The sequence below is a fragment of the Falco naumanni genome, chromosome 5 (assembly GCF_017639655.2).
Source record: "Falco naumanni isolate bFalNau1 chromosome 5, bFalNau1.pat, whole genome shotgun sequence".
NCBI lineage: Eukaryota > Metazoa > Chordata > Aves > Falconiformes > Falconidae > Falco > Falco naumanni.
In genome coordinates, this window is record NC_054058.1 from 47,023,797 (window position 1) to 47,049,964 (window position 26,168).

The 26,168-nt window shown below is 36.8% G+C and overlaps 1 protein-coding gene across 7 annotated transcripts in view; it reads right to left on the reverse strand.

Annotated features, from left to right (window-relative positions):
• Nucleotides 1-26,168, reverse strand: part of ANKS1B (ankyrin repeat and sterile alpha motif domain containing 1B) — a 441,782-nt gene that overhangs the window by 350,660 nt on the left and 64,954 nt on the right. For all 7 annotated transcript variants that reach the window (XM_040595970.1, XM_040595966.1, XM_040595969.1 and 4 more), the window contains exons 4-8: nucleotides 25,746-26,042; nucleotides 18,022-18,097; nucleotides 15,768-15,869; nucleotides 6,959-7,069; nucleotides 3,712-3,887 (exon numbers count right to left, since the gene is read on the reverse strand). In XM_040595970.1, coding sequence (XP_040451904.1) covers nucleotides 3,712-3,887; nucleotides 6,959-7,069; nucleotides 15,768-15,869; nucleotides 18,022-18,097; nucleotides 25,746-26,042 — 762 coding nt within the window. The remainder of the gene's footprint in view (nucleotides 1-3,711; nucleotides 3,888-6,958; nucleotides 7,070-15,767; nucleotides 15,870-18,021; nucleotides 18,098-25,745; nucleotides 26,043-26,168) is intronic.

Sequence of the window (26,168 nt, forward strand, 5' to 3'; positions counted from 1 at the left end):
GGGGGCATTTTTACTCTCCTCCAGATGTGTTCCTAGCCACATCTACACCACAGTGTCTATTCTTATTGTCCTGACTTTTATTTACTGCTCCATTGTACCCTCCCCCTCCCAGATGTTCATGCCTCCGTCTTCATGATCCTTACCTGCAATTTTCCTATATTTTCCACGTCCTGAGGAAACTTAAAAGTCAACACAGAGATGACTAGTAATTTAGAATCAATGTGACTAAACCCAAAATCTTCATCCATAAATTTTTTTACAGTTTCACCTAACCTCAGTTGTGCAAACTCTACTTCCTATTTGACTTTAAAATACTGTAAGCACAAAAACCTCTGGGTTTTTGGGTTTTTTTTAATGCCTTATGTCACACATCACACACCTGGTCAACAGACATATATTAAGTAATAAAGTGTATGGTGTTTCCAATGTAAAATTTGATGAAAAGAAGGAAGTCCCTTGGTCCAAACATAGCAGAACAACTTGCTATGTGGCTAGATGAGCAATTGTCCAATAACCTAGCAAATGGAAGAATAGAGAAAATTCTGTCCTTGACCTAGGACAGTTCCAACCCACAACTTCTTCAAAAGAAAATGTGGTTTTCTACAGGTGCTCTATCACTGGGCAACAAATAACGTGAGACATCTGAGGCCAGAAAAGGAATAGCATTTGCTAGTGAACAGAGAGTCCCAAGTCCTACTCTCAGCATTGCACTGGTATTTTTCCAGTGGTTGTAAAATCCAGAAAGAATACTGGAGGGGATCAACAGGTCGATGCTCAGTTGATTTAATTTGAGATACTATAAAAGTCACACTAAAACTCACCCTTATGCCACAGGGAGAACTGAACGCCGTTCTTTCACTTTCCAGATTAAGCCTGTCACTGTGAAGTTACCACATTAAATAGCAAATATCCCCACTACTCTTACACTAAACAGTGAGCCCTGCTCTTCCAAATAAAAGTCTGCCACTTAGATTCAGGAGAGAATTCCAGGCTGTGGATTCTAGATAGACAGACACTTCCTTCTGCAGTCTCAAATCAATCTAAACCTTATTTAGCCAGAGCAGTACCACAACCAGTTGTTAAAATAAACGCTCTGAAATACACTCCGCTTTCTGATGCTTTCTCTTTCATATGCCTATGCCATCTTCAGGAGGTGGCTCCTGATGCTCCTCGCTCCAATTTGAGAAGTTTTTGACCCACAAGCTACTATTCCAAACAGAAATTCCCCAGTCTTGGCTTCTTATTTCTCTGAGCAATAGCATAATACAAGAAATGCAGATGTCTCCAAGAAGCCAGTTCCTTTGCAGAATCTTCCTAAGAGTCATGAAGTGTCTTGACCTGGGTTTTGGAACCTGTTCAGATCACTGGACTACAGAAGTTGAAAAGCCTGTACCAGTCGTCATCTCTGAAACCAACATTTGTCCAGGAAATAGATCATCTGACATTACCAACAGGGATCTGACTTCTACAGCTCTTCAGACCTGACACTGGCACAGTCAGCAATGAAAGCTGGGGGGGAAACTGCTGATCTGAACCTGAAGTAACTGCTCACTTGTAGAGGCACACCAGGTGCACTTCTCAGCCCTGTGCTGGAGGTGGTAACAACACTGTCCTGCAGGCCGAAAAGACTCTGTGCTCCAGTGTTACCACACTCCTGTGATGCCCCTGCTTCCATGGTATTTTGGGATGTGCAGCAGCAATGAATGCAAGCTGAATGAATGCAGACAGCAGAGAAGATCTCACTTACCCTACTGAGATTTTTATGAAAGCTTCCCAGGGAGGAGAAAACTGAAGACAGAAGAAGCTGTAAGAATCTTTCTCTTCTTTAATACCTACCCAAGGAATCTATTTCTGACTCTCCATATCTATATATGTCTCAACTTCTCTCCTTCCTTCTGTTTCTCCATGTTCTTATACATAAATATTCATTTAAGTTTCTTCAACCATCACCCTACTGTCACACTCCTTCTACCACCATGCTTGCTGGTCCTGTCCCCAAAGTAGTTTGGCAGCATTCACCTTTGCACCCATTTTCAGAGCTAAACATATCTCTTCATTTTAGTGCTTTTTCCTCATTGTTCTTTGATGGCTCCTTACAGTGTGTGTGGGTTTTCACATCACCCATGCACTATACAGGCAGTCTGTACACCAAGGGAAGGCAGCACTTCTCCCAAACTAAAAGGCGCTGTGTCAAAACTGGGAGCAACTTCCTTTTTTTGATGCAAAGCAGACAGGTAGCAACTGAACAGACTGAGTGACCTTAAAATACTTAATTAAATAGACGGTTTAGATAAAACAGGAAAATTCCACATTACACCAAAGAATCCTCTCCATATAAGCCTGCATAGCTGGGTTTACTCTAGGGAAAAACATGCTCTGTCTTCCATCCTGACTTCACATTGGAATTGCGTACCCATCATCTTGAGTCTAGTTTTCTTCGAAAGAAAAGCTGGGTGCACTAGCAGGAGAGCACCACAACATGCTCTAAACAGTCCCCATTTCTGAAGATTTAATTTCACATCTAGTTCGATATACAAATATATTAAATGTCAAAAAATGTATTACCTAATTTACCTTTGTATTTGCCTGCTGCCCATAAATTACAGATTTAGTGTTTGAGTACTTCCTATTCACAATGTATTTCATTTAGGTCTGTGAAAATTTCAATCTGAGTAGACAGAATTACATAGATTACATTTTCTGCAAAACAGCGGCTGAACAGATTTAAATAGCAGTTAGCACCTAAATACAGAGACACACTAGAAAAAATGTACAAAAATGTTTAAATGGGATCAGTACCTTGTTCAGACTGCCTTCAGTATGGGTTATGTATTTAGTCATTCAAACATCTAGAAGGGCTTTACAAAAGTATCTACTGCATTTCAAGGCAGCTAACCATCTTCTTAAATATCGTTCTGTCTACATATATTGTAATAAAACCTCTAGAAATTAAAAATACTTAACTTGCCATGATTTTCCCCACATATGAAAGCATACTTTTTCTTAACTTACAAACAACATTAATGGAAATTTAGCACTTAGCATTTTCCCTCTGTTCTGTGTATTATCCCTGTGCAATCCCATTTACTTTACTTCTTGAGGAAGGTAATTCAATTTTTTTAAAAAAAAAAAGCCTTGCTACACTACAGAAAAAATGAATCCTAGAACGCTTTATTCACAGGATTAGAAATAATTAAGACATAGTTTCAATTTCAGTTGGAAATCACTGATGTATCACAATCACAACAATTTTCAATATTAGAAACTCAGTCTTTAATACTATTAGTCTACTGGGAAAGCTATACAGTAATAAAATGTATAAGAATTGTAACTAGAGATATTTAGCTGCTTCTTTTTGGGTGCACTTCTGATCAGATTCTGCAAGCATTTAGTCTTCAGTATAGTACTGAGAATACTGGTTTCAGCTGATTTCTCAAAAAAACCTTTCCTTGCACTCCCCACATTCAAAAATTAACCTGAACTTGTGCTCATATCACCGGTGCCACAAAAAGCCATTCTGAGGTGTGGTAAGCAGTATCTTTTTAAAACAAACATAAAATTCTAAATCTGTAAGGAGCACATGCTGTAATTTTTTTCTATTATAATGTTGGACTCATACTATTCTCACTCTTGTACTATTTCTTTGTTGAATGTGCCATAAATAAAGCAGATATAACTGAATATATTATCTTTGTATCCCAGCTTACTTACTACATTAAGCTTGGTTTGGCTTCCACTGGTCATAAGTTCTTCCTCTGATACTTTACTAAAATTGTCCAGATAATGGTCTGATATTGTATGAGACAGATCTTCAAAAGAGTATTCCTTTTCTTGGCACAATTTGATTTCATCTAAGAGCTTTGATAATTCTCCAGTCACAGCTTCACCTTTAAAAACAGACACACCATTAGTCAATAATTAGAATACCAGGGCTAACTTATGCCTAAAAAGGAAATGTACATTCTTTAAATTTTATGAGTATCCATTATATTCCATGCCTTATCATCCAAACAGTGATCTTCATGCATGATTTTCCTCTCAAAAATAACGGCATATCATTCCAGAATGGGAATCACCGGATGTAACCTACATGCCTCTGTATTCCCCTACACGTTGCATTTAATTAGGATGAATTATAATATATACTTACCCTCTCTCTGTTTTCTAATCCTGAAAATTAGCTAGAATGTATCCAAGAATGTAAAATTAATCCAGGAAAGGAAAGTTTCTACAAACATACAAAATCAGTGTCCCACACTCTGCACTGAGTTCACATTTGCTGCTGTGATCAATACATTACCTAGGTTCCATAAATTGCAAGTAGGTTGGAACCGAGGCTCTGAGAATGCTCATCTGTCCCATCAAAGTAGCTATGTTTCATAAACAATTCTTTCTCACCTTCACAGGATTAAATGGTATGGTGGAAGGATATACAGGGCAAAAGTTTAAAACATGCCTCTACACCAGTCTATCAAAATCCCATGTTTAGTTCATCTGCATTGTGTTTCATGTTGTGGTGTTAATTTATCAGATATTTTTAGTTAAGAAATCTGCCAGGTTAGTAAAACAATGGGCTTTTTATGTCTATACTTAATGAGGGCCCCTATTAGAAATACCAGTAGTAATAAGTACTAGAATCACATTGAGTGCTAAGTTTTCTGTAAGTAGCCCACCGGCAGCAGCAAGACCTCCACAGAGTAAAAAGCTACTTGTTATGAACAACTGCATTAGGTTCTGATAATCTACTGCATGTGTTACACAGCTATCTTCAGTAATAGGAACGAAAATGTGAGCAAAAGACAAATTTTTCCAGGTGCAAATAAGAAAACCCTTCTTTTGACTAGGTTTACAGGACTCATGTTGTTGGAAACTACAGTTCTTAGACTTGGTAAAATACAGAGATAAACCCATTCTACTCCATCTTTGCAAATAAAATGCTAAAAAAAAAAAAAAAAAAAAAAAAAAAAAAAAAAAAAAAAAGAGTTGAACAAATTAAGCTCAGCACACATGCAACACACATACGTACGTTCCTATATAACTTAAGAACTTCCAGATAAGATTGTATCTGCTTGGTCTAGAGGTCTTTTGGGGTCATTTTTCTTCACAGTCACTGTTTGTCATGCTAGTTAAACATAAATATTCTGAAGTATTTTTAAGTTACAAGTATGGCCAGTTATGATTGAAATTTTCAGAGCCAAGCACAGAAGCTGTTAATTAAAAGTATCTAATTGCCTTTTCATACCTAAGTAAAAGAAATTTTGCATTCAACACTCTTGTTACTCTTAGTTAATGTTAACTTCACACAAAACCTGTAAATTAAAGATATAATAAACTGTATTTATATCATGCCTTTTAATTTAAAAATTTAAATTATTCCAGATTAATACTAAAATAAATAAAAATTGTAAGCAAAATACCTAAATACTAAGAACTATTCTAAAATCATGATAAAGTGCTCTAAAAAGAAAGAGGACTACTATTTCCTACAGAATTATGTTCATGTCCCCAGTCCCATGTTCTCCCACGTATGGCCTGCAATATTTCTTACTGGGCAGGAAAGAATTCTGTGTGACAAAACTGGAACTGCGAGGGTGCTGGCTGACCTGTGAGTAAGTGTACACTAACTGGCTGGCTGATTCCTACCAGGAGTACATAAAAGACAAAATTTTGCCTATTTCTTTCAGTGCAGGTACTAATTAAGGTCTCTCTCTTCTATCTAGTTACCTATTTTCAGGAAAGGTAATTGATACTGCTCTCCCTCTTCCAAGTTTGGTTTAAATTATTTGAAATTCAATTGTCAGAGAATGGCAGACAGATGGATGGGAAACACAATCAAGTAAAATTTCTTTCCTTTACAATCAGATCACACAATAGACAAGCAAAAACCAGCTAACACGTTTTACAGTATTTACACCTTGAAAATGGAAAGAAGGAATATGAGACCATGACCTTATCATTAAGTAGTAAAAAATATTTGAAAAATATTTACTACTCAATTTCAGGACAGACATTTTTATTGCATACGGTAGTTGACTTCATGATTCTACTAATCTCAAAGGAGCTATTTATCTTCCTACATTGTATGTCTGTTAAATACCCCAACGGGGAACAGGAATGGAACTAATGCATTCATTTACTATCACTATTTGTTTACTATGATGAAGATCATAATATGGCCTGCAGCAGTAAGCTTAGTTCTCTCATGAATGAAAACTCTCTCTGTTAAAGTATTTAAAAAAAAAAATTCCCAAAAACCAACAAAAAAATTCCAACACAACAAAGAAGAGAGGCTTACTTATTTACCAGCAGCCAATTACATGTACATTGGATGATTACAGAAGTTAGGTTTGGTTCTACAGAAGGATGGCTGTCGTGAAAGAGCCGGATAATGCCCTATTTAAGTGGCTGTGGTGCATGAAGAGTGAATCAGAACGTTATATGAAAGCACGTGCACATAACAGTGATAGTCATGGTTTATGGAAGATACGTTAGAAAATGAATGGAAGAGCAGTACACACATGATCTTTGAAAGAGGCATCCAAATGTAACAAAATTGGAAGAGGTACTTGCTGGGAAAGAAAAAGTAGATTAAATCTTTAACTTGAATGGGAACAATGCCTGCTGAGTATTTCAGCGTAACTAGTATCCTTCTGGTTTTGTTGATCATGAGATGTATAAGGTCAGACTATTTAAACTTAAATCTTTTTAATTTATGTAATGCATTTTAATCCCTCAGTGACTTGCCCTTTCTGAGAATACAGTTTGTTTTCCTATGACGGATTACCGTGTATGTAGTCAAGATAGGTAACTCATGGTGGAAAAAAACCTTCTCTAATATCAATAACTTTCTTAATCTCTTTTTCATTTTGTATGTTTGTATGAATGTCTTAGCAATATAATTCTAGTACTAAAGAGAAGTTCAGTACAGCTTCTGTATCCACAGAGTACACGTATTTACTTTTAGCCTTTGGAGACGGCGGAACTTCTGGGGACAAAACGCAAGACTGATGTTCTGTGCATTCCAGTGGCCGTTCCTCTGAAATACTTGCATTTCCTGTTTCCATATATTCTGCAATTTAAAGATACACATACGCTTAAACTGCTGAATCAAGGGTGTTTTATTCCAACCAAAAGCATATTAGCTACTTCATTTCTCATTAAAGCCTTTCCAATTTTTCATAGTACAACCTTGTAGTTTTTCATAAACACTGCTGCAAGGCAATCATTCATTGAAAGTATTATAAAATACTATAATGGCCAGTTCTTTCATCTGCTGAAACTGTTGCAGAAATCTCATTGTAGGAATAACGAGTTGCAACTATCCCTGTATTTTTCCTGTCTCCTTGAAATATGTATGTAACTGTTCTAGTATATTATTACTGATGAAAAAGTCTTCTTTTGTTCAAAATCTGTGAAGAGTTTTTAGTCAAGATATTCAAGAAGTTCAAAAAGTAGATACGTTGATACTGTTAAGAAAAACAAGTATTCTGCTTGCAGCACAGAGACATTACATGAGAAAAAAAGAATGCAATCCAAAAAAATCAGTTAAAACTAGCACTCTAAAAAACAGTAGTCTAAAATTTGTGTGCTTTTCCTCCTTAAAACTTCCCTTATCAAACCTTCATGATGATACGTATAAGAACAGAAAAGTGTGGAATGATGAATATGCTAAATTTCAATGCCATTACTATTATTTTTGTATAAATATATAAATTCTTTTCGTGTGATTTTGTACACAGCCTAGTACAATGGAACACCAAGACCTCAGGGAAGGTTATTGTAGGACAAATAGTAAGTAATACATTATAAATTAATTTATGCAATAGCAGCATTTTTTTCCCAGCAGAGTGACTGGTTCTTAGTTCAGTCAGTTATTGTGCATCTGCACTTTCTTGATTTTTCTGAAGCTGCTTAAACAAGTTCTTTTTGGTACCAGGTAGTTAACCACAACAGTACAATACATGTTGCAACACACACAAAAGCAAACTACAGTAACTGCTTTCATTAATATCATACTAAAGGACTAAAGAGTTTCTGGGAAGTGAAATCTCCCCACTTTAATTTCTACAGTCCACAACACACTTGTTCAGCCTGCTGTTATTCCTATTACATAACAAATCCCAAAACCCAAATACAATCTGCGATACAATAGACATCCAAGAACATGAACCTGGAAATACCAAATTACAGTTTCAGAATGCTTTGCAGGTTGTTACAGGTTTTTTTAAAAGAACGTTTGATTTGAAAAAGACATATATTAAGTTCGATGGCTGGCAATGGTCCCCTGGATAATCTGTCATACTTTTTCTTCATATGAAAATGGGTACTTTATTTTTTTGTGTAGTGCTGAAAGCAAAGAAGCAAAGATTATCTGTAAGAGACCATGAGAAAATCATCAGCATGACAAAAGGCCCTGCAATGTTTTCCAGCTCTGTCAGCTATATTATTTGTCAAGTTAATGTGCAAGATGGAGGAGAAATAAAAGAAGCTAGATCCGACAAAAAATAAAAGAGAAAATTTAATTCATGCCTGAAAATATTTGCTTGATAATTGTGCAACTGTCCAAAAGCAAACCCAAAATAGAGTTCCACGTAGGAGTGTTAAAGTTATTGATTCAATACAGGTATTATTAGGAAAGGAACTGCAGGGGAGACTGTGAAGGACTTTAGCCTTGCTGTCCAATATTCATAGAAGGCTGTAGTTTTAGAGTAGTACTCTACTTTTATTCTTTGCCAGGCCCCACTTTCAGACCAATGCACTTACCTACTGAAGGCTAGTTCTGAGGGAATCCCAAGTTCCATGTAAGTCTCATAAATACTTACTTTAAAAATTCTACAAAAGTTCCAGTTCAGGGTAGTGTTTAGAGGTTTAGAACAGGCCAGCAGTGTGCCATCCCTGTAAGACCGCAACCCTTACAATTTTGGACTTCTGTGGGACTTCTACTCCTAACCTGCTTTTATACTATTGAAAATTCTACCAGATATGTATGAGATGAATAAAGACATGGACTCAGTTGCGAGAGGCTTATAGTCCAGGCAGATGTATACTTACCCACAACATTACCAAAGAAATAAACACCAAACAGGTGATCTGTGTCAAGGGCCAAAGACAAAATACACATAAGCAGTGGATGCTTTCACCAGCAACCAAATTCTATTCACCTGCAGCTGGCAAGAAATTAATCTTCAAAGCCTGCCTAGTTACTGAAAAAGATTATAATGTTACCATCATCTGCTCTGAGTACGGTGTACTTGAGAGACTGCTGTGGATTCTATCCCTTTCCTCAAAAAAATTAAGATTATTCAGAACAAAGCCAAGCTTGGCCAATTATACCACTTAATGACCACAACAGTTCCCCCAGCTGTGGTCTCACAGAGTTTTGAGAAAAGCCTGTCATGACAGGGGAGAGTAAAGGCTGTTTCGGACACAATCTGTCAGTTTCATAACCCTTCTTTCACCACCTTACTGCCATCATGTTCCATGTTTCGAAGACAGCTGTTCCATGTTTCGAATGACTAGTATGTAAGGGGTGAAGGAACCAGATATTAATACACACTTCAGAGATGCTTCCTCACCATGTTGCTTTGGGAAGAATGCAGTATTTCACTTCTTTTGACTTGAACGGCAGATTACAGTTTAGCGAGGATTAATACTAAGAATCTCAAAAACTTTGCCTGCTTAGTAGCAGTCTTTCATATGGTTATCTTATTTTAACAGCCCCACTCAATCTAAATAGGGCCATGTGCACAAGAAGTAATAGCATAAAAGCGGTCACACAGCAGTGGAAATAAGAGCAGTGGGGAATATAAACCTAAGAAAGGATCGCTGCCGAGTTCAAACACCTAGAACTCCAGCTTTCTCAGTTTCTGTAATACCATTTAGGCCAAAGCCAAGCCGAAGGGAAAGCATTAACACGCACATAGGAAAGCTCAGCTGCCTCTCCACAGAGCGGCCAGAACCAAGGTCAGCCATGAAGAGAACACAGCCCAGCTCAGCTGGAGCTGCTGCTGAATTTCCAGGGGCCGTAAAGCTTCAGGCTTTGGAGCACAGCTTGCTTTATCTTCAGCTCCTCTAGGTTTTAATTCCTCAGTGAGGTGACAGGGTCAAGATTTTTGCTTTATGTATAAGCTTTGGCTTTTAGAGTAATGGCTACATTAGCCTCAGAGAAATTTTTACGTTTCCTTTTAATGGAAAAGAAAAAAAACACAGGTTTTTTTGTTACTTTTAAATGAAGTATGAACTCCTAGCCCTTTTGTCTTTAGGGCCTACTTCAGCCATGCCATGGGGTAGCTTCACATAGAGCTTCTCCCTAGAATAACTTCCCCTAAAGAGACAAAAAGGATTTTCAAACTCTAAAGAAGCTAAATCTGATTAGAATAAAAATCAAAACACTCACCTTTCCAAACAGGAAACTCTCCACGTAACTAGATTGGAGGAATAAAACTGGTTTAGAAACCACTCCTCTCCACAGCCGACATTCCTTCAGGGGGATCCTGACTCCTCCCTCACTCTGTCTTCCTAAAGGGCAGCCATCTTCAGAGCACCCTCCCCAGGGCTCTCCCAGAACCTACCTGAGAATCCTGCAGCTTCACCGAGTCCTGCCCTGGCCCTTGAGCTCTCTAAAAGCTCCTCCCAAAACAGCTCACTTGCTCCCCTGAGTAGGACCCCACCTGAGGCTTCATGACCCAATTCCTCCTCTCTTTACAGGCAGCAGCTGTAACTGTTGTAACTGGTAACTGCTACCATCAGGTGTACTAAGGTGACAGACGAGCAGAGGTGGAGGCTGGGCTGACTTCAGGCTCCTAAATTTCAGAAGACGATTTTGAATGACTCAAGTTTAACTTAATTCCAGAGAAACCTAAAATCAGTAGATCTTTAAGTTATAGGCACATAAGGAGACTTTTGTGCATGTGTTCAGGGAAAATAAACAGCAGCAAGCTCTCAAGTACTGGTATGATCCTGGGATTGGTAAGGGCACAGCTAAATTTTCAGTCCCCGAAACAGCAGTTAAATTAATTCATAAACATAGCTTTTGCACAATAGCCTATAAAAGGAGTGGAGAAATCTCTGGGGAAAAATCCAACAACAAAAGGGGAATGAGATCCCAGTCCTTTTCATCCCACACAGCTGTAATTAAATCCTTGACTGGACACCTATTCTGTCCCTCCAGTGAGGCTAGCCTCCTGCACTCAAGGGAATGGAAGATCTACTCGTCCATGGAAAGCAAGGAAGAGAAAGAGAGAGTGAGAATACACAAAAGCCAGTGCTAATGACACCAAAGCTATTTAAGCAGAGGAGAGAAGAAAGGAGCCCTAGTTTTGCAGCTGCTTATGCATTTTCCATTTATGAATATTTTGGTAACTTGTACAATGTTAGGTTCTCAAGCAGCTTCAGCAGAAGAGAAAGGAAGCAGCTTTCCATTACATCTCCCTCCATACTGTCTATGCAGCAGAGCTTATTGTGCCTTCCCAGGGTTTGTGTCATTTTTCATCTGTTTATCTACTATATCTTTTTTTCATAGTAACAAAAATTCTGCTTCCAGAAATAGCAAAAGAGCAAGATTCTAATAGAGAGCATAGTGGGCTGTGGAGAAAGAGTTGGTATAAGCATGCACCTGCGTCATGTTCACATGTGCTAAAACTAAAACACAGCTGTTTGGTTTAATTTTAGGCCTACTAGCCTTGGCAACATCCCTTTTATCTTCAATGTCTAATTATAAAGCCCTAAGTGCCAATACTGTTAACTGCTTCAGCACTGAATGCTGTTGTTTCACTGCACCCATGAAATGCATTCAGTACGCTGGCCTTACTTGGCACAGCACTCTTAATTCTCTGCTCTTTGAGTACATAATACCTAAGCAGCTGCTTCCTCATTACTACATAAAGAATCTAAAAGGTAATAAGTATTTTTAGTTGAGTTCAGTGCAACTCAGACCTGAGCAAGACACAGAAAATGATGGGCCTTTTTTTTTTTTTTTTTTTTGGTGTAAAAGACAAAGAATTCAAACTTGAACTGTCATTTCTAATAACTCCATCTATTATCAACAGGCAGTAAAAAAAGTCAGGTGATGTATAGCTTAGCCTTTTTCACATTGCTCTTTAAAGTGACTTTGTTATTTATTTTCCTTCTATCAGATAACATTACAGCATAAACAAACCAGCAGACTGCAACAAGGCTTTTACCATCACTCAGATTCTACTGCCTGTGTTGTATCTCCTTCCTCCAGAATTCAGACCACACCACTCCTCCTCCATCCAACCCCCTCTCCCACCATCCTCAGGGCTATTTAACTACTTAGCAGGAACGACCTACAGCTGCACATCGTCCATGCCAATCAACCTGCTGCCTTCCAGGCAAGGCCACAGCTGCATGTTATCAATGCTGATCAACCCACTGCCCCCATTCCTCTACAAGATAATACACCAAAATCTCCAAAAAGACAGCAGACTTTGCAAACACACACACACAAAAATTTTTGCAGTCATTTCAATTACTGTTTTCTCAGGATAGTGAGAAAAGATGTAAAGATTACAAAAATCACTTCTTAAACCTGACTAGCAAAATGTTTTGTTTCTTTTTAACCTATAATCTGTAAAAAGTAGTTTTATAAATATTCTTAGAAAAAGGGAGAACAGCAATATAAACTTCTATTCACAATCCTTAAATTCTGGAGGCCTCAATTGCAGGAGGCTGCCAGTCCTGTAGGTCTTAGTATCAGCTGAATAGATTTAGTATTACTGCCTCCATGAACTGCTTCTAAAGACATAAATTACTCTCTTCTCCTGAAAAGAAGTTTCTCATGAATAACCTCAAACTCAACTGGTTTTCTTTCAAAACTTTTCTTACAACTCTGTTACCCCTCTGCAATTAAGGCAGAACACTACCGATCAGGCCCACCAGTAATACCAGTCACGTTGTTTCCTTCACCATTTCTTCCAGTCTATTTATATGCATTTTTTAGCCTTTGTTTTAAATTTTTAAAACTGATGTCTTGTGGTAGGGACAAATATTGTAGTATGTTAGTACTATAAACTGTACAGTAACACTCAAAACAATGCAAGGGGGAAACGGTAAAAATTAATGAGAATGCTAGGTGATAAATTCTTACTCTATCCTGGCAACAACATGAAAGGATCAATTCAATGCCATTGTGTCTGCATAAAGAAAAAAAAATAGGAAGAAACTTACAAAATCTGGTCGGCAATTGTCTGACATCATTAATTTAATTTCTTTTTCCTTAAAGCCTACATGAATGAGACATGTAAGCTTCTTGAGATAATAATCTGAAGACAGGAACTTAAACAGGAATGTATTCAGAAGCCACTAACACTCTCAGTAATTGCCCTTTCTTTGCATGGAATTCGTTACCCACTGAAGTCGAACTCAATTACAGTACATTCAGCTTTCCCAAAATCTCAGTGCTTCAGTGATTTTTCAGCTACAACAGGATAAATGCCTACACTTTAGCAAAGAGTACACTCAGCTGGCTTTTTAGAGGAGGCTAGGTCTACTGCATCACCAGCAGTGCTAGTACTGAATCTTGCCACTCCTGATTTTATTTTTCAACTTCAGCTCAGAGTTCAAACTTTATCTTTGATGGTTAAAGCTTCACCAAACCCTTTGCTGATGAAAGAGAATCTCAGTGGGTTACACAAGGGAGTTGTGAAGGGGTTCCTCAGGTTGTCTTAGGACTCAGAATGGCATCTTTGTAAATGTTTTTCATCCTTGCACATCACTTCTGACTATAAGGCAGACAGAGCACAAAGAAAGAGCTGCTTGTTACAAGCACAGTTTCATCATACTAATATGAGCTGAAACTCCTAAGCAGTCATCTTTATATTTTCAAGGTACACTTGAAAAAGATTGTGTGTCAAAACACCAAAAAGCCTTGAAATGTATATGTTTCTTTTTTGTGGTAAAAACTAAGAGCAGGTACAGATACGTTAACATGACAAACCCTTGAGAGGGGTTTGGGTGCTCTATTTTTCATAGAGCAAGGGTACTTTGAAGAAACTTTGATCATCAATGGGGATAAGACTGCAAGGTTATCACACTAAGGAAAAAATGGAATACAGAGATACTAAAATGAAAATTAGTTCAGTTGGTGATGGGACATTATAATGAATCTGAGATTATTATCTGAAGGATGACTGATTTGGATACCTGAGAAAGTGGAAGCTCTGACTGACCCTTTTCCTGCCACTGAAAAAGTTTCAGTATGATTTGAACCCTCTTTTCCTCTACAAAGTGGTATGTTTACACTGCAGCTTAGTGAGGACACAAAGGCTGATGTTTCACCCTACAGTCTGAGTCAAATTAGGAACTCCCTTCTGCTGACAGGGGGAAGCTCTGCTTCCCTCACCCATATCTTCCTCCGCAATTTTTGATGCATGTACATTTCTGCCAGTTACCTGGGACAGAACTAACTCTGGGACCTGAAACACGAGGCAAGTTCATTAAAACAAATGTGTACTTATGTAATTATAATCCTATTTTTTATTACTGTTACATACTATTAAATAAAAGTACTATCATAAATTAGATAATTTATATATTACTGGTTCATTAACTGAATCAGATCACTTTGCAATCTCCTGTAAGCTCGGAATATGGAAGTGAACCATGTAGCTGGAAGTCGGGGAGGAGGAAGTGGGGGAATGGCGCAAAGGGAAAAAGGAAATAGGAAGGAGGGAGAGAGGAAGCTGTTAATTCAGTTCAGCAATAATATGAATCAGCTCCTTAAAAGAATACCTCTCCTCTAACCTGCAAAACTTTCATTATACTTATAGAAGCTTTGTATCTTTGCTCTATCATGTCACTGAAAAACCTTACTGAAGCTGGCTAACAAGTTTGGAAGCTACTCAAAAAATAAAACTGGAAGGACAAAGTGTGGCCACGTGACCTCATTTTCTCTAGGAAATGTTATTATGAAATACAATCATGTGAGAGACTGAAGCATCAGCTTGTTCATATGTAGAACCAACACTAAACTGATTAAAATGGCTTATTTAAAGATGGGAATAATCAATACAGGTGGAGATGTAGCAATGATACCTGCAGGGAATTCCTCTGTCAAACACAGTTAATGAAAGACTAATCTGCAAATGCAGGGAACAAATTCCAGAGAAGGAATGATGTTTAACACTGAGTTATGTACTAGCTCATGTTTCATCACTTTACCACCGTCTTCTAGAGTAAAAACTGGAGGTAAACAATGAACTTCCATCAGTCTTACACCATGAAAGTAAGATGAGGAATGAGAATAAATGTATGTACAACAAAATTATATTATTTCTGCTATAATGACAAGAGCTACAGCCTGGTTTGTTTTTGGTTTTGGTTTTTTTGGGGTTTTTTGTAATTTAAGGAAAATTAGAAAAATGTAATAAAATGTTTTGAAAATTTGTCACCATCTCAGTCATAGCTTTTATTTATGAACAAATCAAGCATTTCAAATGTAGTTTAACATCACAATTTAATGGAACTGCAGTGAAATATTACAATGTTACTTTGTAATGAAGAATGTACAAAGAACTGTAAGTGATGTGCCATGCTAATGTCTAATGTCTGCAAAACAGAAAGGGTTTACTGTAAAATTCAGATATTCAACCACTTATTTTTCTGTATCTAGCAAGCAAGAATTCTGTCATTTTAATTCAAAATCTGTATAATGAAATAATTAAAGAGTAGGAATTACTATATACCTTAACGTTCCTCCATGCTATTCTGATTTGCCTCTAACAAATGTATAACTGAATATGACTTACCTTGAAGTAGAGCTGCAATTTGGAGTGACTGCTGAGATGGATGTTCTTTAAGAATATCTAAAACTGTTCTACCCAAACTGTCCTTTATGTTGGTATCAATTCCTGAAAAAGAAAATGATCTGTGGTGGAATTTTAACCCCAAGTGCTTTGGATTATAAATGTGGCATATTAGATGCAATTAACTGGCAAATTGAATGCAAGCAGTTTTACAAATGTAGCAGATTAACAGCTGTGTTATAGTTGAAGTACAGCATCCATTTCTGTTCAAAGCCTGAGTAGCCTAAAATTCACATGCTGACATGGATTGGGTTTATGTTTCTGTAACCCACAGGGATATGAAGTAAGCTTCTTAAATGAAACTTGGGATTATTTTAACAGGCTGTTCCTAAGAAACATCCATCCTGAAAATAATATTTTATAAAATGAAGAAATTCTCTACATGTTTTTCCTACATTCCTGGATTCTAATCCTCCCTAAACTGCTCTGATTCACTGGGGACTTTCTAGTCTATAGTACCAGTATGTGTTTTGGAAGCAATACTGAAAAAGTTATTAACCTTAAAAGTTTTGTATTTCATCGCGACATGTTCAAAATTCATGATCTGAGTAGACTGGAATGCCTATATGTAGTACAAGGGCTCTGTGAACAGCCAGAGCATTTTCTCACAGACTGTTCAGACTGTGAACGTAAGTATAAATAAGTTTGAGGATAATCCTTTACAGGTCTCAGAGAACCTGTTGGACATGATCCTGCATGACTCTCCACCTTTGCCTTGTAGGGGCTACTTTGGTATTTTGCCTTATGGTAGTAGACTAAAGTTGCTTTTTTAGTTTAGGAGTACTTTCCTAAAAAAGTAAAAGCATGAAAGCTCCTAACAAACAGAATGAGATTCTTCTTGGGACACTGGATAAAGGAACTCAAAGGAAGCAGGATTTATAAGGACATGGAAGGATTTCTCTACTCACCAGAAAAGGCTCCAGTTCTTGTTATTTCCTGACCTGATGGAGAGTTTCCTAATTTGTCTTGTGAAAGAGCTATCTGTTTTCTCACTAACAATAAAGCCAAAATATTGCTGGGCTAATTAGCAGTGGCAGATGATTTTCAGAGGCCAGACACACCAAAACTTACATCCCTTCCTTTGCAGTAGCTACTTATAACATCTTTTGAGTGTTTTTTGAAGCAGAACTAGATGAAAAGGGATTGTTAGATAAAAAAGGCAGAAAGCTGTGAGTGTTGCTGAAGTGCAGAGCATTTGGGGCTGGAGTTCACAGTGAAGATTCTCCTCCACTGTCTTGTACAACTGTACTCTGTCAGAGGCTATAACATGTACTAATCTAGAAGAGATACTCTTTAGCTGGGTCTAAGGGCTTCCTATGTTTCTGTGATGTTCTCCAGACCTTCCTCTTTTAGGTGAACTAGCATAAGAAGGCCCTGCCTTTTTGAGGGCAGGTGAAGATCCATTTCTATGTCCTTGTTCATTCAAACAGGAGAGCATCTTGGAAGGACCTTTTCTTCTGAAAACAGATTTCAGATCAGGTATGCACTAGCTAAGACTCAAATGAGGAGCTGTGAGTAGGACATACCTTCTTTTGCAATATATAACCCCACAAGCACTGATAAAAAAGATCAATATGATCCCTTAGTGTAAATCCCCAGAAATCAGAGAGGTAATTTCTAGAGATTTTCATTTCCATTGGTCTTCTCATTTATCTGAGAATACCATTGTTTAGGCAAGTAATTCACCTGCAACAATTCTGAAACTCAAGTACTAGATGGGTTTGTTGGGACTGTATATACCTGTTCTCCTGTCCTTTCAGGGAAAATACAATTCCTGCAGATACAGTGCCTTCCCATCTCTTCACAGGCACTCAAAGTTTATCCAGGAAATAAAGGAGGAAGCAGGATGATGTGTTTGTTAGGAATAGCTAAGTGAAGGAAATAAATACGAACATGAGTCTTCCGGCCTCTAGATCAAAGAATATTCTTGGCTGTCTTCCAGAGCGAATAACAAAATTTTATGTAGCCATTTTGTTCTCAGAATACATTAATCCTGAGAATACTGTGACATATACTGTGTCATATATGGAATTTCTGAGTCTTAGTAAAAACATTCCTTTTGTTCTCTGTGTATAGTAATTTCTTATTCTAAAAGAACACTGTTTTAAGGAGGGGTACATGTGAATAGATTTGCAAAGGCTGAGAAAGGTAACAGTTATTTGGTATCTGTTCAGCATTTCCTGTAAATCAGATTTACCTGTTTCAAGCAAAATGCGTACTACCTCCACCTTTCCAAATAGAGCTGCTTCATGTAGTGCACTCCCTTTTTCTGTCTAGAAAAGAAAAATGTTGTGACATTTAAAATGCAAGTTAAAATACCAATGAATCCTTTTGAAAAGAATACATTTAGAAAAGAACTATTTATTTTCCCCCTCTATTTCATATAAACATAAAAAAACACTGAATGGGCAAGAACAAATACTACCATAATTTTTTTATTATTATTCAAGATAACAATATAAATGCTATCAGTTCTACTGTAAAAATTAATAGCTATATAAGAAAAAAATAGTAGGGAAGTAACACAACTCCCAGTTAACAACCCTGCGTTTGTGTAAAATTTCTAAACTCCTATTATAGGCAGTGAAAATCTTGGCAATACCTTCAATGAAACATAGCTGTTCTGCAGTCAGCCAGTTTACATGTGGACATCTACACTTAGGTGTTTTAATCTGAAACTGGATCACATCCTAGAAGGTCGACTCAGTTGCATGGTGAGAGATGCCCTAGGATACCCCACCTGACCTGCAGCTGATGCTTCAGTTGATGCTCACAATTGACCTGCGTAATACCTGCCCCATACAGTTGTCTTGGATACCGTAAGGCACCTCCAACAGCATTAGATGCCTATGTTTACATCATTTAAATTATACCTTAGATGTCTGTGAACCTGATTTTGCAAATTTCTGTGACACAAAATTATTTGTGAATGGACTTTTGCTCAAATAACATTTACAGTACCAAAACCCAAACTACCTCTCTTAACAAGCTACTTTCCTTAGTACTTTATACTGCTGGCTGTTACTGAAAAATCTGAACAGGATGCCTTTCCATACAATAATATTAGCACTAGCTAAATCTCACTGTATCTCTGGTTCATCCCTGGGGTTTTTTTTGAAAATAAATTAGATTGAGTGGTTTTTATTTGTGGGCAAATGTTAAAAGATTTTACTGCTTGAATTTGGGGTTTTTTTTACATTTTATCCAAATGCACTGTTGTTGCACTTGCTATGGTGGAAAGACTTTAAAGATACACAAAAAAAATAATCATTCTGAAATAAAATAGTGAGTCATTATTTATTAGTTGTATCAGAATGCACCACTGTTACAGTGATGCAATGACAGGCTATTTAGAAGTGATCAGAGATCCTGAGATGGGATGTGAGCACACAGTAAGTGTACATATGTCCTACAAACTGAGCCTGAAAACTCTTTGTTATGTCCATAATAGGAACACTCACTTTTTATCTTTCCTCATACTTAGTACATGGACATATAAAGTAGAGCATGCTCAATGTCATTTACATCCAGCACATCAGGTATACTAACAGTATAATGGAGAGGAGAAGGAAATCAGTAAGAGAACATACATATGAAATACATATCTCAAAACCATTTCTAATCTTTCCATTTTCAGAAGCAATCCAGATGAATATTCACAGACTTATTCTGAACAAGAAGACTAAATATTCGGATTTATTTGGAGATGGCTTCAGAATCCTTTACTCAAACAATATCTACAGGAGTTTTCCAGTAACTGCAATTGACTTTAACACTGGATAACTCTGCAATGACATAGTACAACCACAAAAGTACATGCAGAGCTTACGGTGCAGCTCAGAAATTTCTGGGAATGAAAACAATTCTCAGAAAAGTCCCTGACAGCTATAGGTCTAATTACTGGAAAAGGCTTGACATCAGCAGTCTTGAAGAAAGCTTTGATACAACCTATTATCCTCTTTAGTATTTGTGTGGATATGGCAATTCCTTTGGTTTGTTTCACTTACTGACGTGAATAAATCTCAAGACTATTGGGTGGACCTGCTACTGTTAACACAGCTCCCTGTCAGCACAGATGTGAAGTACATCTTTGACTTCCAAAATATTTGACTTTGGAAAGACAGGTGATGAAATTCAAAAGCCCCACTGGGGAGAAGTTTGGCATGGTAACCTGCCAAAGAACACCAAAATAGGGGCTCAATCACAGCTGATCACTCACTGTTTTGAGGGAAGAGGAATGTCTCTCTCATATTTGAACATACTCACTACAGTTGAACATATTCTGTTGTATTTGAATATGTACCAGCAATGTGTCCTTGCAGCAAAAAAGCTAATGGTATCCTGGGCTGCACTAGGAGGAGTGTTGCCAGCAGGTCAAGAGAGGTGACTTTCTCTTCTCTTCACCACTGGCGAGGTGGTGTCCCAGGGTACTCTGTCCAGTTCTGGGCTCCCCAGTAAAAGCATCTCTCCTGTAAGGAAAGGCTGAGAGAGCTGAGACTGTTTAGTTTGGACAAGAGAAGGTTCACAGGGGATCTTATCAATGTGTACAAATATCTGAAAGGAGGGTGTAAAGAAGACTGAGCCAGGGTCAGTGGCATCCAGTGACAGAAGAGGTAATGGGGAAAATCTGAAACACAGGAGGTCCTGTTTGAACATAAAGAAATATTTTTTGCTGTGCAGGTGACTGAGCTCTGATACAGATTGCCCAGGAAGGTTATAAAGCCTCAATCCCTAGAGATATTAAAAATCTTAACTGAACATGGTCCTGGATAACCTGTCTAGGTGACCTGGTTGGACATTGGGGTTGAACAAGATGAACCCCAGAGTTCCCTTTCAACCTCAACCATTCTGTGATTCTGCCAGGGATAACAATTAGTGATGTATACACCAACAGTGAAATACACAGAAGTTCAAATGTTATAGGAGGCCTCGGCACTAACTTTTAGTCCTACTGAGGATGAACTGCAGATACAGAAACCAGCTGCACCTTAACTAAAATTGTAGAGATCATTTTGTATTAATATCAATATAAGGAACCTTTCCAATGGAAAAAAATAGGCATACTTTAGTGACAACAGCCATCCAGAATCCATTGCTGTGGCATGATTTAAGACAGAAAGATTAATGTTCCAGCATGCTGAATCAACAGCTTTGATGACAAGGAGGAGGATCTATTCTCAGACTCAGTTTGGGGATGGAAAAGATCCTGATACGATAATTATCAGAACTGGCAGCGGTCCTTTCTATTGATCAGAATTCCCCACTGGAGGAAAGGCAAGTAATATTTTCTTTGATGAAAGCATACATCTCATAAGAAATGGAATGAAAACTAACATAAGAAGAGGAAATTTCCTGTAGATGTCCAAGGCAAACAAATCTATCTGGAGACAAATTAAGAGCTAGAAGATAGTTCTGTAATAATGAACCAAAGCTCTGCTACGCATAAAGGGAGTTGAGAAACTTAAGCCACCTACACACATAATTCATAGCGTTGGGAGAGGAATCCAAAGCCAAAAGTAATTTTTTTCATTTTATACTTTCTCACTTTGTCTATTCTACCCTGATATTTCCTGTCATATCCAAACATGATCCTGTAATGCTTTACAGGCATTCTGCACCGCCCTGAATTCTGGGGCAGTCTCTGCTTTACAAACTCCAAGCTATCAGACAATGCTATTGAATGCTGTATCCCAGAAATTAGATACATATTACAAACAGTGTGTTCAAAAGAGGAATTTGAAAGGCACGCCATATAAACAGTGGAATTACCTGTCCACTACATAGGTGATTTTCTGAGCAATAAGGGAAATATCGTCATGAAACTGTACTAAAATCAGCCTGGGAATATGGAGATTGAAAGCACACTTGTAAGATGCAGATGTGTAATCCTGCATGAGATGTCACAAAGATGAATGCTGACATAAATCTTGAAAGCCCTAGGCAGGATTTCACGGTAATAGTGAATAACTAACGAGTGAATCAGATCCCTCGACCCAAAAACTGTCCAGAAGGCAGAAATGTCCTTGTTACCAGAGAGTTCAGTTACGAAACTCCATTTTAACATAGGGAAAATGCTAAGCCTCAGGATGAATAGGGCCAAGAGAAACTCACAGGACTGGCTAAGTAGATAATGTAACTCTTTGTAAATGTACATGTGGCCTACTACTTGAAGACAGAAATAATGTTGGGTGGTTTTTTTTCTTGTGCAATAGAGCACATTACACAAATGGGAAGGATTAAAAAATTTAGTTGCAAATAATTTCTATATGTTATTTAAGATGTGCTAGAGTTTTTACGTAGATCTTTCTCACTTATAATGGTGTACCTATGCGCTAATATACTCTTGTTGTCTATATTACAGCAAGAAAATTTAAGATTTATAGACAATATTCACTGCTTTACTTCCTGAAGCTTTCATTGCCTTGGATCAGATTTTCCTAGCAAAGTGAATACTACCATTATATTTGGAAATTCTTCCACAGTGATATTTAATGCAAAAACTATTAGTATGTTTTTATGAACGCAGTGAGGTAAAGTCTGCTTGAGTTTGCAGCAAACATATAGATTCCCTGGCATAAGGTTTCTGTATATGAAATATACAGAGCTATAGCACAAATTGCACTAAGCATATAATAAAACAGTCCCTGCCCCAAGTAGCTTACAGCTAAATACAGGTACAATGTCACAGCTGGACACACAAAGCAAGCAAGGACAGAAGGACATTGTAAATAGGAACACCAGGATACACAAATCAACTTGGTGTACAATTTGCAGGCTCACTTAAAAGTATCAAGTGTTTTATTAATTGGAGATTTTTTAAAAATATGTAAATATGCAAGAGCTTATAATTAAGTCACTTGTATAGTCCTTATTCATAGGCATTTTACTATCATTTTGATACGGATTTCAGACATAATCTGCAGGATGCAATGGTAGCTTTGCAAATTGATTCACAGAATATCCTCCATACATAGTGACAGCAAAAAGGAAGGGGCATAGCTCTTTGCAGAACTACAGTGATAAGCAATGGAAATTGCCATCGTTATTGGAACAGACAGGGAAGGCAAATAGGGACAGCTGAAAGTTGGTAGAGCAGAAGGGGCCAAGTTTTTAAGGTATTTACAATTATAAAACTACTGTTTACATGAAACACACTGAACTGTGCAGTATCTTATTTTACTGAGGGCCCAAAATCTATCACTCACCAAAACCTGTGTATTTTTCATATTTCAATTTAAATGAAAACTTCAAAGCATAAAGAGATGAAGCAGATTTGTATTGCCCACTTCTAAATAATGTCAGATTGAAGAATAATGGATAGACCTGGGAAATGAATAAAATGTGTGATTAATTCAATCAAAAATTAAATGCTGTCGTTTATTAGTCCAAATATTTGCTATGATTAAAACTGCTTAGGGAGTACAGAAGAGAAGGATAACATGGCTAAAGTAAACTTCCCATTTAAACAAATAAATATTTATAATTACAGAGTGATAGCTGATAGGCTACTTATATAATTGTCTCTCAACATTCTGAGAGCTCTTTACTGCTGAGAAGCTGAATTTATTTAACATGTATGAATGTGTACAATTTTATTTACCACATGGGATTAAACTTTTTATATTGCTCTTTCCCAATCAATGATGCAGAGCAATTTAATTAATATTAAAAGAGCTGAGTTCAGTTTTAAGTAACAGGCTGATATTGTATGCTTTGCTCAGTTTATTAAGTTGCCAGTAATCATCAACAAAGAATTTTTCAGAGGTTATAGAAGTAATAAGTTAACAATATGTACAGAGCCAACTTGCCAGTATGCCAAGATGCTGAATGAAAGGAAACATATTGACGGACAATATGTATACCGGTGAGAAAATAAATAAATGATATTTCCTTATGGCAAGTAGGACAAACATAGAAAAAACAAGATTACCCAGTGCAAATTCAAATAAAATAAAATCAAATCCCCCTTGCCTAAGAATAATTGAGAAAATAAGAATACAAATTACTTAAATTAGATTTTTTTTAAAAAAGAGAAAAAATGTCCTCGAATTTTAGCATAGATGGCAAACAGATTAGCATAACTAAAAAAATCTCTCATTTCTTAAAAGATGATTGTACAAAATTTGCAGCCGCTGTATTTTTAAAAGACCAGTGAAAACTTTTTAGCAAAACTATAGATAGAAATGGCTTAGGAGAATTCACAGCAGTGCTAAAATTATCTAGATTACATAAGAGGAGGAACACATTTCATAAAAGCATTGTGTAATATTCAACCCTCACGTAACCCTCAGTCTGTAAGTTGCCATGACAGAGACTATTTTTCTTCAATTACTTGATTTCTTAAGCATCAGTTCAGCCATCAGTTTCTTATTTTTTCCTCATTCATTTGCTAGAGGTAGAAGAGAAATTACACACTAAGAAACATGTATTCAAGTGTTGTGTTATGTGTTGCTTTAGCATTAAACTTTTCTAAAATACTGAAGATGTAGTAACAGTAAAGGACAATTGAAACAAAAGAGCTGCCTGTATTACCCTTTGCAAGTATATCACTTTCTAGAAAGAAAAATCAATACCAAATTAAATTGGAAGCAAAATAGCAAACCAGAGGAAAAAAAGTGTTTCAGTTTGAAAGTTTGAAGCAAGTAACAATGTTAACTCAAAGTATACTAGACCTAGTAAAAATAGCAAAACAATTTTACCTCATTTTCAAGGCATCTGAGAATATCCATTTTTAATTGTAAAATATGTTAACATTTTTTGGTTTGCTTGGCTGTTGTTGTGGGGTTTTTTTAACCTATCCTTTCTTTCCCATTTCACATTCTTTTTCTCAAAAGTTGAAAAACTTTGACCTTGATGGAAGAATCCAGAAGTAACAAAAGTGCATGGAATTCAGGTGTAATTTTGCTATATAGAATGGAATTATGTCTATAAAGGCATTTTATTAAATGCACCTAAAACTTAAAATAGTTATAAAACTTAGTCAAAGTTTAGGCAAAGTTCACAAGAATTAAGTCACCTATTGGTAAAGAATGCCTGGAGATGACTCTAAAATAGATGTAATTATGTTTGGTTGGTTGGTTTATCTCAAAATAGATATAAAGCTGGAACAACCTTAATTCAAATCATATTACGTATACCTAGACAGAAAGAAGGCTACTTTAAATCTGAAGATAAAATACACTTCAAAACTCACAGTGCCATCAATCAAATAAAGAAAAATCATAAGACTGAGGCAAGACTTTACACATAACAGAATCAGGTCCTCTGTAATTAAAAGGCTTGTACGCTCTCCACTACAAAGAATTGGAGCTAAAATTTACAACTGCTGTACCTTGTAACTGTTCCCATCTATGCCTCTTTTATTTAGTTATCCCTTTTACACCATTATAACTTACTGTGCATAGAACTAGATGCACCAAACAGCTAACAGGTTGGAGTTGGTAGCTGCAAGAGTGTGTTCTTTTAAATTTACACAAGTGTTTAGAAAAGCAGAAATTCAAAATTATTGTTTAATAACTTTGGGTTTAGAATGGGATAACCTTGGGAAAATGAGTTTTCAGTCAAACATTGTTTCAGTTTGCTATGACCATTAAGGACCACAGCTTCAGCAAAGTCGGCTTAGTATCATTAAAGCCAATGTAAAAAAAAAAATATATATATACATCTACATGAATACTTAATATGATTTTTGTATATACATTTCTCAAGACACCATTATAACATACACTCAGCTTTGAAGACACATTTTTCTTGAGTTATCCCTTTGAAAACATAATTTGGATTGTAAAAAAGAAATCTGTATTATATACCACCTTACAGCATTTCTAACAAAGTAAATGCAAGTGTATTTTACAAGAAAAAATGGAAGCTATTTCATTTGAATGATATCTAGTGAAGGGAAGAAAGAAATTACACACTAACTTGGCAGCTGACATCCATTCCAGCCTCCAGAAGCACCTGTACAACAGCTTTGTGACCATTACGTGCAGCAAGATGCAAAGGAGTGTGTTTTCTTGTATTACAATTCATCAGGTTTGGATATGCTTTGATGATCATTTTTACAACACGCAGACGTCCATAAAGTGCTGCAAGATCCAGAGGTGTTTCTAGTTTGTTGTTCCTTATTGTAGGGTCTGTTAGCTCTTCTAACAGAACAGCAACTACTTCTGAATGACCATATTGAGCCGCACAATGCAGTGCTGTTTCATTTTCATTGTTCTGTTAAAACAAAACAAAAGCTTCAGGAATTCATGTTTGATCACACAAGAGAACTACTCGGCTTCTATATTTTGTCTCCATGAAATCACTACACAGGCAGGGTTTGCAATACAATGTATGGTAATG